Here is a 13872-nt window from a genome sequence, read left to right on the forward strand (position 1 = left end):
ACTAATGTCTCTTACAGATATATTGTTACACAAGTAGTAACTTGTGCTTTTAGTTGCTTGTTGAAATTCACCTAATGTTTTAAAATTATTTTCGTATCAGATTCTACCATGTTTGTCTTTCTACAGCCAATCAGGTAGCAGACAAACTGATGCCATTTCCTTTTTAATGCTCTCAGATGTTAACATTGTTGCACAAAGAGACCTCATATTCGTGTTCCACTGTAGCTGTCAGGTTTTTTCTCTTTACAATGGAAATTGAAGAATCCATTACTATGTGGAAGTAATTTAAGGCTAACCCTTACTTGAAGATTTTCATTGGTTCAGCGCTTAACCAGGTCTGTAAGTCTAGTAGCCACATCAGTAACAAAACTGAGAATGTTCACCGCATTAGGATTTGCTTCTTGCCCTCCACAGGAAATTCATGAAGATCTACTTTACTGCAGCAAGAGTACATAAATTCAACTATGTCCATTTTTTAGGTCTTGCTAGAGTCAGCGCATGCGCTGCTCTTGAGAGACATTTAGTAGCTGCTTAAAAAAGCGCTACCTTGCCAGCCATCAGCATGCTAGAAAGCGCACAAGTGCATGCGACGTGCACAGCACTTTTTCCGGTTGTGCGCGCGCGCACAACTCGCGTCACCACTCGCGTTTTTAAGTTCACTCGATTCTTTACAGTTGATGCCATTTGCTTTTGTATTTTGACTTTTTGTAAAACGTATCTTACGCCGAAGTGTTAAACTGCTTCCCAATGCCCACTTTGTTTATAACTTGAACCTTCCTGTGCAATGTGAACAAAATAATTTTTTTTTTTTTTTTTTTTTTTTTTTAAAACCTTTATTGTGCATGAAAAGTGTACAAATACGGGCCCACAACCGTCAGGCCGGCCACAATACTTTCAGCAGAAAAGCAAACATTACAGATTCCCAGCGGCACCAGGATAAACAGTACCAACACACAGAATAATTCCTCAAACGAATACGTGCCACCAGGAAAACAGGAGCAGTGAAGGTTAGGTTTTAAAATTTTTTAAAAGGATATAAAACATTAAACAGGGAAGAATAGAGATCAAGGAGTACTGAGTCCGCGTTATAACTGCACATCATGAGTAGGCAACAGCATAGTACAAAATCACCCATAGAAGCGACATCTAAAACAACATGGCGGATCAAGGCAAAACAACAGGAGCGTAGACAGGCAAGCACACGCCACGCATAGCGCCACCCACTCCTACTAACCCTACCTTCGGACCCAGGACGGAAACAGGTAAAGAAAAGCGCAGAAAATAGGAGGCCCATAGAAACGAACTATATAAAAGTAAACCCTCCCTCCCCCACCCTACATCAATGCGGAGGCTACGGCCTACCCCCCCCCCGACAACGTGTCTGTCGCCCACAAGAACCCGAAATACAGAAGGAGAAAAGAAAGAAAAAGAAAAAGAAATCCCTAATATTGGAGGAGGGCCCATCTTAAATCACCCGAACACCCCGGCCATAAAACCTCGTCACTCCCCATAATAACGAGTAAAGCATCAATATTTATAGAAAGCAGGGAGAGACATCAGAAAGCGCTGCAGCACGCTTCGAGGAGGCGTCCCGTCTCGGGCCCCCACCCGCCCCTTAAATACAGTAAACACAAAAGAGAGTCACGCCTAGCCCTGGCCAGATTTCAAGCGTCCATCCAAATATGGCCCCGGATGACACTCCGCCCCAGACAGAACAAAGGGATAAGATGGCCGCCCTCTACACGGAGAAGGCCCCCCTGCGTGGATCATACAAACACAGTCACAAACCATGGCAATCCAGAATACTGTCGCACCCGAGTCCATCCAATGCAGCACAAAACGGCAACTGAAACCCAGCGCATCTCCGGCCTGGGCAACGTAAAAGCAGAGTCGTATCCCCAGCCGAGCCACGAACGAAGACAAGTGTCCATTGTCCAACAGGAAAGGCTGAGGCAGGCAGGGAAACAAAGTAGCGTTCACGACATGGGCTGGCGGTAGTCTCACAAAGGGCACAATCTCAGGATGTTCCACAGGCTGATAATCGCGCTGCAGCATTGTTCCCATGCCGGTTCCAGGAGAGGCTCGGTCGATCACACAAGGGGGGTCAGCTGGCGAGGCATTCTCCCGCCCGAGAATGGCTGCGTCCAGCCTCCCACTGAGCGCACAGAAGCGATCATGCCAGTCCGACCTCAGCTCGACAAGCGCTGCAAGGATGGAGGCATGGGTGATGGAATGTGGCCGATCTAGTGAATCGGCAGTGCGAGGAACGACAAGGGGGTCTGATCGCAACTCAAGATCATGGAGGGCGAGATCTTCAGGGGCAGAGATTAAATCCATCCGTACCACGGAGGAGACGACCGCCATATTGTGTACCAGTCTAGGGTCCCCGCTCATTCGGGTGGGACACACGATAGGCTGCCGGGGTGTAATCGCAGATAAACGTCTGAGCTCTCCCCAATAACGTGCACTGGATCCTGTAGGTTCCGGATGACAATCCGTCCCGGCGTGTAACAATGGCAAAGTGCAGCGGCCATTTCCACCTCAGCGAATTCAAAGCAAGGCAGCGCACCTTAAAAGCGGTATGAGGGGAAAGGCGTCAGAAACTCACGGCCGGTCGAAGAGTCCTTCCACAGGAGGGATCAGTGCGGGCACCTGACAGGCAGTCATGGCGGGGGGCGCAGGCACATCACTCGCAGGCGGGAGCCGCGGAGTTGCGGCCGTCTCCAGCTGGGCGCATCAACCCGGGGCATTGGACCAGGGCTCGGCTTCGGTCGTCAAGAAAACCCGCCTTTACCACCAACAATCGGGCAGGTAGGAGCACCGGAGGGACGCCACCGGCCACAGCGCGCCTCGCTCGTCCTTTCGCGGCCACTTTGTCGCCGGATAGTAATCAGGATAGATTAGCAGCAAAACAGGCTCGGGGAGCCGGGTGATTACACGTCTGTCTCCGTCGCCATCTTGGCTCCTCCTCCGAACAAAATAATTTTATTCAACTCCGAACATACATGAAGTGTTCTATTTTGCGGGAGGGGGGGTGAAATACAATTTATCCGATTCAAGAAGTTGAGGCACTTCGCTTTTTTATAAACATTTGTTTTCCTACAGTTCTGCCCTGTATCTGGTGCCATACTCTTCTCGCCGGGAGGAGGGGCGAAAGGGGTTTTGCTGAGCTGTCGCTTTTTATGTATCTGGCTCATCCAGTGCTCACTCTTAAATTATATGGACGGTGCAATGTCGGTGGTTAACAAAACGCACAGATCAATACAGCTGTGTATAGCGATCAGGAGAGAGATGTTTCAGTTGTTGGCTTTGAAGGAGAACTCATTTAAAGCGTTAGTACAGCTCCCCTCAGCATTAATGGGGCTTGGGTGTTGGGGCAGATAGCTAACTGCTTCTGTCACTGAGTTTACAGATATCTTAATCAAAAATATATTCGCAGGTAATGCTTCACGACTCGTCCAGCTTATTTGATTAGAATTGGTAAATTAATTTACCCTAGGTTTCTAATTGTTTGATAGCAATGTGGTTAATTCAGCCATTCAGCTCGCAATTTATAATGCCGTAGATTGCTCCAGACACCTGCATTTAAAAAACACACACAAGACTCTCCCTGATTTGCTTTTGTTAAAGCTACACAGGTCTTTGGGTCTTTTTTTTTTTTTAGGCACAAACGTGTTCGGTCATGTATATCAGGAAATGACTTATTATTTAATCAAAGTTTGCCTGGAGGCAGTCAGTCTTCGGTAGGCATTCTAGTTCATATGTTTGGTGGCTGCAGAGATAGGGGAGGAGGGGAACTAGACTAGTCTCGCCTGCAGAATTGAAGTCTCTTTTTGTGAGGGACTTTTGTATGAGGTAGTTACTGTAGCAAACGAGGCAGCAGCTCCGGCGCAGTAGTTGTGAAAGCCTCCAGCAGTTTTTTTTAAATTTAAGCAATGTAACTTTTGTCCTGACGTGTTTTTAATGCTCCTATCATCAGAAACATTGCTGAAAACAGAAGCAGAATATTTTAGCCAGGCAAGCTAGTTTAAATTAAGGGTCCCAGAGGTCTCTACTCTTGATCTGGCTATGTTTGCCACCTGGACGTTATTTTTAATTGGCTTGGCCGGTATTTTAATATGCTGACTGGTACGAAAATCACACAAAGCTGGTATTTTCTCCTCTGATACTTGTGTACTTTAAACTGTAAATGTAAGGTGAAAGCAGTATAAAATGTGCTATGAATCTGCTTTAATTATCCGTGACCGATAGTTAAACCTAAACAAAGGCTGCCTGCAGGTTGCTGCTACTCTGAACGAATTGTCTACAACCAGTGGTCGACGTGGGCAGGATCGGTCGGGCCGGCGTGCTCCTATTTTAAACAAGCATTGGCATAACAAATAGGTCTCGCTTTTGGGAACTTATAAGTATTTAGTTACGCAGCAGAATATCCTTGGTGCAACAACATCAACTGTTGCAAGGCTAATCACTTGTAAGGTCCCAAAGGCGAGACCTATTGGCTATGCCAATGCTTGTCTATATATTGAATGAGACCTGTCATTCATGGAGGGCATGACTGCAAGCCAAATCAGCCCAGTCAAAAAAGTTTAAAATAGCCCTCCAATGCTAGAGGCTCATAGTCGAGGAAAACCTTTGGGGGAGGTGGTTTGGTAATGAGAAACTCTTCTACTCTGCATGCAGCATCCTAGCCTACAGTCTATCAGGTTAATGCTAGAGTAGCGAAATAGCCAGTTCACCCCAGCCTCCATGGCGTGTCAACCTTTTTTTATCCTGTTCCTATTGGCTTCTGGGGAGACTGGCTCTGACGTGCCTGTACTATACTAAGATACTGTGAGAATGTAGCTTGTTAGTTGGGGTGGGGGATGCCATTCTCAACCACCATTCACAATCCTTGTCAGAGTGGACCACAAAAAGTCACTAAATAACCCTGTGCTTAACACTCTAGTAGCTTGACACAAAAGCTTTCAGGCTTAACTTAAAGGCAATCTGTTAAGTCTTTATGCAGCACACAAACAGTAATAAAATAAAAAGTGAACGCAAGAAAAGTACAGCACCAATTTAGCAATACAAAGTACATTTTAATAACTTGTTTGACTCCAAAACGACAAACATCCAATCACTAGAACCGGAGTTGTGAATTTATTTAATTTCAAGTGAAAAATAGCACCAACTGTGGACATCGAGTTGTGCGAGACAAAGGCAAAGTTGAAATTTATGGCCGACCGCAATAGAGCATGGTTCAGATGAACAGAGTTGATTGTGCCCGGTCTCTGGTTACCTCCAAATGTAGAAGAGATTTTTAAGAAACATGCCTGAGAAGATAACGTTCAGTGGGGCAAAGCAGCAGGCGGTGTCCGAGAAGGAGATGTAATTGGGGAGCCGCTAGGTGAAGTAGCGGTAAAGGTTTCTATGTTCGGACTTAGTATCTTTTTAGAAGTCGTAAATCTCCAGCAGCAAGAAGCTGCAGGCTGTAGCTGACAGGGGCACCATGAGACCGCATACCCCTTCTGTGTGAAGCTGCTGAACAGGATTCGAAACTGCGGAGTATAACGTAGCGGGAGGTGCCGCGAATTCAGGCTGACCGGTGAAGTACCTTGGGCGGCTCTGTGAGCAGGTGCGTCCTAGTCTCCTCATTTCTCTGAGTACTTTTTGGCAGAAAATTGCCCCAATGTTTGGATTTGAGGTACCAGGGCACCTTTAGCAGCACTTCCAAGAGTCCATAACTGTAGAGGCACCACTTGAAAAGTCTGGAGTCTCTCACGTTGGATCCAGGTGTGTGTTCAAGATGGTTGATGCCTTTTCTGACCCTGAGCTTCTGATCAGGAGGTCAGCCAACTTGCCCCTGGAATCACTCTAAAAGTCTTGGGTTCAATCTGATGAGCAAGTCTGATGCAAATAGGTAGTCCTCTGAGTTCACAAGGCAGGGTTCAGGTAGTAGGGCAATCCTCTTAGTGCAGCAGGACAGTACTCTGAAGTACACAGCAGCCACAAGCACCAGAGCAGTCCTCCGAGTTCTTCCGCTGGTGTGAACCATTTCGCAGACCTACCTCTGGGGGTATTACTTTGGTGTCTTCTAAGGTAAATAATCTGCAGCTAGGAGTCTTTATCAGTTGACAAGTTACTGACCTCTGTTTATGCTTTATCTGTTATGGACTCTATCTAGCCGCAGATTCCTTAATGACTCTTCTAACCTCCCTGCTTATGTGAACACGTTTTTTCGACCTATGTCTCTGTAGGTCCTTAGTATCAGCACACTGGTCTATCAGCCTTCTGATATGGTGCTGTGCTTCTGGCTTTGAAATTTCATGCAATGAAAATTCGGCCAGCATGCTACACATGTCACCTCTGGCGTGGCCGATGAAAAACCGTTTGATGCCACCTACCTGATTGTAGAGGTACTGCTGAAGATTTTTCCATATCTAGTCTAAATCCTGGGGAATATTCTAGGGTGAGGAATCTGTGGCTAGATAGTCTCCAGATAAAGTGTCACTAAAGGTAAGAAACTTGTTCATTATTTCCTCTCCCATCTATCGCAAAAACCTAGCCTCCTCTTACCCATCCTATATGTCTTCCTTCATTCTCCTCTCCCATTCTGATGTACCCTCTACTCTGCCAGCACCACAAAAACAGATTCTGTGAGAAACCAGCTTGTGCAGCCTGGTATTCCTTTATTTTTTTTTGTAGACACATTTTGTTGGGTTTTAAGCAGGCTTACAATGATGAAATGCTGAATACAGTTACAAAAGTTGAAAAGCAAAAAGGGAAAATGAGAGAAGTAAGTAAAAAGCTTTGTCGCGGTTGCTCATTGCTCCCAGTTGTAGAATTGAAATAAGAGGAAACATTTCAATGGTCTGATGCCCAATCCCGGCCACCTTTTGCATGGTAACAACATAATGACGTTTTATTAAACCACGAAGTTCACTTCTAATAGTCCTTGGATTCGCGGTTTGATTCTAACGCCCCTCTCTCCCCTCCCCCAGTATTCCGTTATGATGTAGCAACAATGTGATATCAGCTTTGTTCACCTCTGTTGTATGTCATACCAGCGAATTACCAGATTTAGAATCTGGCATTCACGCTGGTGGCTCTCAGTGAGAGCCATATAAAACATATAGCATTATAGATAGGTAACAGTGAATTATGTGGATGTTTTTCACTACTGTTTGAGGACCAAAATTATCTACCCCTGCTTCCAACTGCTACGCAGACTCAAAGGAGTAACCGGGGAGCCGTACATAACAATGCATTTTCTCCCTGTCTGAAATCAAAAACAAAACCTTTATCTCTGTAGGGTTTTTAGTAAAGACAGGAAGATTGGCGCTCAGACTAGTTCCCGTTATGTCTACTATGCTAAAAGTGTGCACGGTGCTGCCTGGTTGGGGGAAATACCCTGTAACACCCGCAAATGTGTGAGTCGAAAAACCCACACCAATAATGGGAACACAGTCCTGGGCACACGTGATGAGGATATGACAATGGTAGTAATGTCTCATATTTAATGAATATCTTTCATTGACCAAAGATAGTCATTAAATACGAGACATTACTACCATTGTCCTATCCTCATCACGTGTGAACAGGACTGTGTTCCCAAAAACAATACCTTAGCTGCTGTCCTTAGTCAACCGCCTCACCACCTTTCATGCTTTTCTTCCCCCTCCTGCAGCTGTGCTTTCAGCTTTCAGTCAATACAGACTAGCAGTGTTGGGCTCACAGGCTCTCAGAGAACTGTGCCAGCTTAGCCTGGAAGGTCTTTGACATTGCAACAGTGGGTAATGAATTTTGTTATCAACTGTTGCTATGTCATAGCAATGAGTTATCAGTTTTTGAAACTGAAATAGACGAAAAAGGCTCTCTGTAAGAGCCATGCATAATAAACATTTAATCTTCTTAAAGTATATCCTCAATTTCCCTTTAGACAATTATGGTCTGAAAGATTAATGTAAGAATTTTAGGTATCCCTGGACATTTAAATAATATAATCCTTCATGTAAATGGGCCAGTTCTGGCACCATTGTTTTAGTGGGGAATCTTAAGGAGCCAACTATGGATTTTTCCCAATCTCATCGTATCAGTGTATAGTTTGTTTTTGGTGATATGGGACTTGAGAACTTTACCATTGTGCCCTTTTTGCATGCATGTCAAATTCGACTGGCATATGCTAATTAAACAAGCAATACCCTGACGGTAACCTTCAGCAATGCAAACTTGAGCTTTCATGTCTATATTACTTAGGAGCGGTTCAGCGAAATGAATGTATTTGGTTAAGGCTGTGATCTGGAGCAAGAGAGTTGTGCACAAATTTGAAAATGCAAACTTGAAAATGTGGATTCTTGTGTACCCTTTTCCCAGGTTATCTTTCCGGAGTTCACAATATTTTAGGAAATTTGGTTTAGGTGGAAAAGAGGGTAGTTGCATCATCAACATGTTCAACCAGGCAGGTCCACCTTCAGACTGTTCGGTAGCAATGAGAAGGAAACAGCTGAAGAGAAATAAAGCCTGTACCCTCTGTTCCTGTTTAATTTTGTGGTTCTCCTGCCTCTCTAGGTGAATCAATTGGATCATGTTTGAAATCCAAAGATGGAGGTACGAACCTGGGCTACATTCAGATCAGCCCACAAGCTGCTACAGATGGATCTGTTACTGTTACATATCTAAATGGTGACAAGTGCACACAAAAGCAACGTTATTCCACACGTATCATCTTTCAGTGTGATCGCAAACCGGTAAGTTTTCAGGGTTCCACCACCCTCATTTGTCATTTGGCAGGTGGAACATTTCTTCGCTGTGTTCAGGGTTGGCTTGTCACTATGTGGCTACATTGCAGTGCTTTAACCTTGCTAGTTATGTGGCTCCTCTGAAAACGTTCAGCTGTGTGATTTGAAAAACTCAGTCAGTTGACTGAACAGACTCTCAAGTCCGTAAAAACAAGTTACTAGGGCTCGTAAAATCCACTCGCCCGCTCGCATTTGCGAGCCAGGTTTAAATAGGGCAAGCTATTTTTAGGTCCAACTAGCCCTTTCTGGCCAGTAGGAAGACAGACTTAATTTTGACCTCTGTCTCTGAAAGCAGAGCAAATGTGACATAATAGTAAGATTTAAAATCATTGTTATTGCTCATAAAGTGAATGAGCAATAAAAATGCCTTTAAATATTGTTAACTTGTCACATCTGCTCACAGAGGTCAAGTGCATTACAGTTAGGTCGAGTAGATTTTTGAAGTTACTAGACCTGCCGGTCTAGTAAGAATCTTTGGATTTTTCGAGCCCTGATTACTGAGGTTTTGATGTACTGTAAGTATAAGAGGTAACCAATATTACACAACTCAACAAATACTGGACGATGAAAAACTGAATCGGTCTTGTCTGGATTAAAGCACATGTCCTGTTGTTTAAATACAGTTCTCATCAATAACTTCTTAACTCGCTTAACTGTCTTCTCAGATTTATACCTGAGTGGCATGTGAATGAAAGGTTACCTGTGCAAAAACTCATGCCATTGTCCTCTCCTTGATGACGTCTTCGATTTAGGGGTAAAACATAATTTACAAATGCACCATTAATCATGGCCAAGGTGCTGTAGTTACAGAGAAGGTTCCCATTCCATAAGTGGAGTATGTTTACAGTTGTATGTAGAAAGGTCTAAAATATGCATCATGACTCATGATGGCCCATCTCCTGTGTCCTTTGGTCTTAAATCATGGTGTTAACCCAGGCAATGTCATGGAAGGCTTTAAGTTGTCCAGTCTCCCTAATTTCTCTTTAACACGTTATTTCCAGCTTTCATTCTTTGTTTATAAGTGTAGAAGGACTAAGCCTCAATCCTACACATTGTCAAGGTTTTGCCCCTTCCTGCGTAGTTTGAGAGACTTTGGCAATATCACTGCTCGGTACTGTCACTTTCTTTTTGTGTTCCCAGGTAGATATGTACAATAGGTTGAAAAGGTTAGCCACGACTTCTTTTACTTTCCTGGACTCTCCATTGATACCTGTGTGAACCCTTCCTGCTTCCTTTAGGATGTGGCTTTCTGTAATATCCTATTGATATACTCGAATCCTATGGCATCTCCCATCTTGCACTGGCCTGGTTAAGGTCGTTCCTCCAAAACTGAAGGCAGGTCATTACCCTTGGGCAATATCAATCAGCAGCAAAACCTCTGCTCTCCGGGGTCCCACAGGACTCCATCCTCAGCCCAGTTCTTTTCAATGCTTATATGGCCCCGCTAATCAGGCTAATTTAATCCTTTAACATCAAGACCATATCATACGCTGATGACACCCAGATGGTATTGGTCCTAGATAAAAACACTACACTGGCTGAGGAAAACCTCTGTCATTGCCTTACAGCTGTTTTCCACTAGGTGAAGACAAACCACCTGAGATGCAGTTCTGAAAAAACAGAAATTATGCCATTAGAGAAGAGTAACAACTTCTGCCCCAGTCAATGGTGGCCAGCCGATATCCCCTCCCCCCAATATTGTAACATCCGCCAAAAATGTGGGGGTTAGATTTGATTCTGCATTGTCTTTCCATCAACAGGCATTATCCGTTGCTGGCACTTGTTTTCACTTAATCAAATCACTAAAAAAGTTTTTTCGATCTACTTCCTCTTTTGACAAGGCAGACGGTTGTTACAGCCTTTATACTTCTAGACTAGATTATTGCAGCAGCCTTTATGTAGGAACTAACAAATAAGTCCTTCATAAACTTCAGATGGTTCAACACGCTGCAGCCAGATTAGTACTCAAATGGCTGAGGAAATCCTCCGCATCAGCTGCCCTTAAAACTTTACACTGGCTTCCCGTCCCCAAAAGAAAATTGTTAAAACTTTTAATAATCATGTTTAAAAGCTTCCATTCTTCTGGCCCCAGTACATTCAATCCAGATTTACCCAATACATACCCTGCTGTACGCTTAGATCCTCTAACTCAAACTTATTAAAACCCCCAACTTTTAAATGTATTTCCAAAGGTGGGAAATCCATTGCAGTATTAGTCATTAAGGCCCGGAACCAACTTCCCTGTAACCTCAGCCTCATCCAGTCAGAAACCCTTTTTAGAAAGTCCCTAAAAACCTGGATCCTCACCACTTCTGATGCCCTATGTAGAGCTTTGATCTAACTCTTTAATCCTGTTTCTCAGTTGCTTCTGCTCTACACCTGCAACCTAATCATCTATAGCGCCATGATGCTCCACGGAGCGATAGATGCGCTCTATAAATACCACCTAACATAACATAACATAATACTGGAATGATCATGCATAGAGAGGTAGAGAGATGCATTTAAATAAGTTCCTGCGCTCTTGGTTGTCATGTTATGAGCCCCAAACAATATTTTCATTTGTAACCAGAAACAGTCCAATGTAAGTCTGTAGTAATCTCTTGTGAGCAAGCTTAACTTGTCCCAAGCTCTGCAGGTTTCTCTACTTGGCCGCCAGCTTCACAGTCATCAGATTACTACATTGCACAAGGTCCTAGCCAGATCCGTCACAACTGTTGGGTTGGGTGGTACCGGAGTCTGTTTTGATATAGATTTTGGCCAAACGGTCTTTTTGAGTCCACCAACTCAAAAAGGTTGTGTGGGAATTGGGATCTTTTAGGCATAGTGATAGTCACAGAATCCTAAACATTTCTCTGTGACCATACCTTAGCTCTTGTTTAAGTTTTGGAGCTGCCGGAGAGCTAATAAGAGCCAGTATATTAAAATTTGGCCTTATCTTTGGAACAGGCCTATAGTGGTTAAAACATTTTTTATAGCTTGAGAGGCCTTGGTAGGCCGGTTGCCAACAGTTCACTCTACAGAGGAACCTACAAAGTCTGATATTTAAAAGTATGGTGGAAAATAGTTACTTTTTGATAGTTACCTCTCATTTGAGACCGAGTTAAAGTGAAAGAGGAAAAAACCCCATGCTTCTAAACGACTAAAAAGTCTCTAGTTAAAATTCTAACATGGTGCTAGCATTACACATTCAAAGTCTCCCCTAATATAGACCATAGGAGGCATCAGGGGTCTCTGGTTGTCACTTTAACAGCCCATTAAGAGGGGATCTTGGATCCTGCCCAGTGCAGCTAAGGAAGGTTGAAGATCTGTGGAACCGGTTTTGTGACTTGCTGATGGGGAAGACAATAGGTTAATTTCTCCTCAGTTGCCAACATGCTCTGTCAATAGTCATTTAGATTGTTCTTGGGCCACTGCACTGCAGCTGGTAATATAGACATGCTTCTTGGCACAGAAGAGCTTTCGAGGAGGTTTCTTCTAATTTATTGCCTGTGAGATCGATGGGAACAGCAAAACAAAGGTATTTGAAAGAGACCCGTTAGTGATAGATTCCTTACCTTAGAATAACTCCCAGGCGTCAGGCTGGATCCGGAAAGTTTTTCTGCTTAGCAGTACTTCTGCGTGCCAGTAGGTGGCGTCCTGTGGCTCCGCGTCCGTCACTGGCGTCGTAGGCTCCGAGATGACGCCACGCAGAGTACTTAGGCGCCACCCATGCACGCTAACGTCAGTTCTTTCTTTTTCCGTGCCGAAAGCACAGATCCGGATTGAGCACGTACCTCTGTCATTTTTTGACCACTTTTTTTAGACTTTTTGTCTCCTTTTCTTGTCTTCTGATGTACGTAGGGATGCCTGGCTTTAAGTCTTGTGGGTCGTGCCACCGTAATATGTCGATGGCGGACCCCCTTGATGTCTGCCTCTACTGCCTGGAGCATGACCAAGACTCCCAGGATTGTCGGGACTGCCGTGCCATGGCCTCGAAGGCATTACGGGAGTGGTGCCGGAAGTTGCTGGAGGTCCGGCACTCCTCTCACTGCCGCTCTGGGTCTAGGGGCTGTTCGCGGGACCGCTTACGGGACCGAAGCCGTCGCTCCTCGGACTCTAAGTCTTCACCTTCGGATTCCGGTAAGCGACGCCATAAAAACAAGTCGAAGAAGCGCGCTCGCTCCCCAACCTCCCCCTGTCGCTCCCCGGAGACGGACGTGGTGGACTTCTCCAGAGCCTGGTAGTCCCGCGGCCTACCCGCTATACCCGGGTCCGTCGGCAACTCCCGAACAGGTGCAAGAGTTTCTTGCTGCCATGGACCGCCTGTTTAGGCCTCGGGCTCCCGCCAGCGCGGCTGCGGGCCCCGCGGTCCTGTGTCCAGATCCTGTTGGCCCGGCGTCACCGCCTCTGGCGCCAGCGCCCCTGGCTCCGGCGCCACAAGGTGCAGCACCGCTGGCTCCGGCCCCGGCGCTGCCCTTGGTTCCGGCCCCAGCGCCGCCCCTCGCTCCGCCACTGGCGCCGCACTGGGTGCCGTTTATCCCGCCCCCGCCTGATTCTCGGACCATTTCGTTCCGACCTGAGATCCGCATTGGAATGCAGCGCTGGTTCGGCCACGGCCGGCACCGCTCCTGGCACCGCTCCTGGCACCGCTCCTGGCGCCGCTTGCCCCCTCTCCGGCCCTGCTGCCGCGGCTGGCTCCTTCTACTCCGGAGCTGGATGCGGATTGGGATGGCTCCGAGGACCCCCTTGCGCGGCAGTGTGACTCCGAGCAGGATTGAGTGGATGACCTTCAAGATGCGGGGGAACTTGACTTGTCTTTTGACCCGGGATTTGCCTCACCTCCGCCTACTGTGGAGGAAGGCGCTTCCTGTACTATGGTGCTGCGGAGGCTCTCCATCTCGACCTCCCTATGGTGGCCCTTAAGACCAACCTCCTTACGGAGGTGCTCCAGACGGCGTCTACGTCGTTGGAGCTGCTGCTCCCTATAAATGAGGCCCTTACCGAAGTCCTCTTGGGTACTTGGTTGCGGCTGGCCTCTGGGGCCCCGGTGGATAAGAACGTCGTTAGGCGTCATCGCCCGGCGCCTGGTGATCCCTCCTTCTTGACCACTCAC

The 13872-nt window shown here is 46.0% G+C and overlaps 1 protein-coding gene across 1 annotated transcript in view; it reads left to right on the forward strand.

The window, feature by feature from the left end:
• IGF2R (insulin like growth factor 2 receptor) overlaps positions 1-13872 on the forward strand; it is a 1933894-nt gene that overhangs the window by 814898 nt on the left and 1105124 nt on the right. The window contains exon 25 of the mRNA XM_078648980.1: positions 8548-8726. Within this exon, the coding sequence (XP_078505106.1) occupies positions 8548-8726 (179 nt within the window). The remainder of the gene's footprint in view (positions 1-8547; positions 8727-13872) is intronic.

The sequence above is a fragment of the Lissotriton helveticus genome, chromosome 6 (assembly GCF_964261635.1).
Source record: "Lissotriton helveticus chromosome 6, aLisHel1.1, whole genome shotgun sequence".
Lineage (NCBI taxonomy): Eukaryota > Metazoa > Chordata > Amphibia > Caudata > Salamandridae > Lissotriton > Lissotriton helveticus.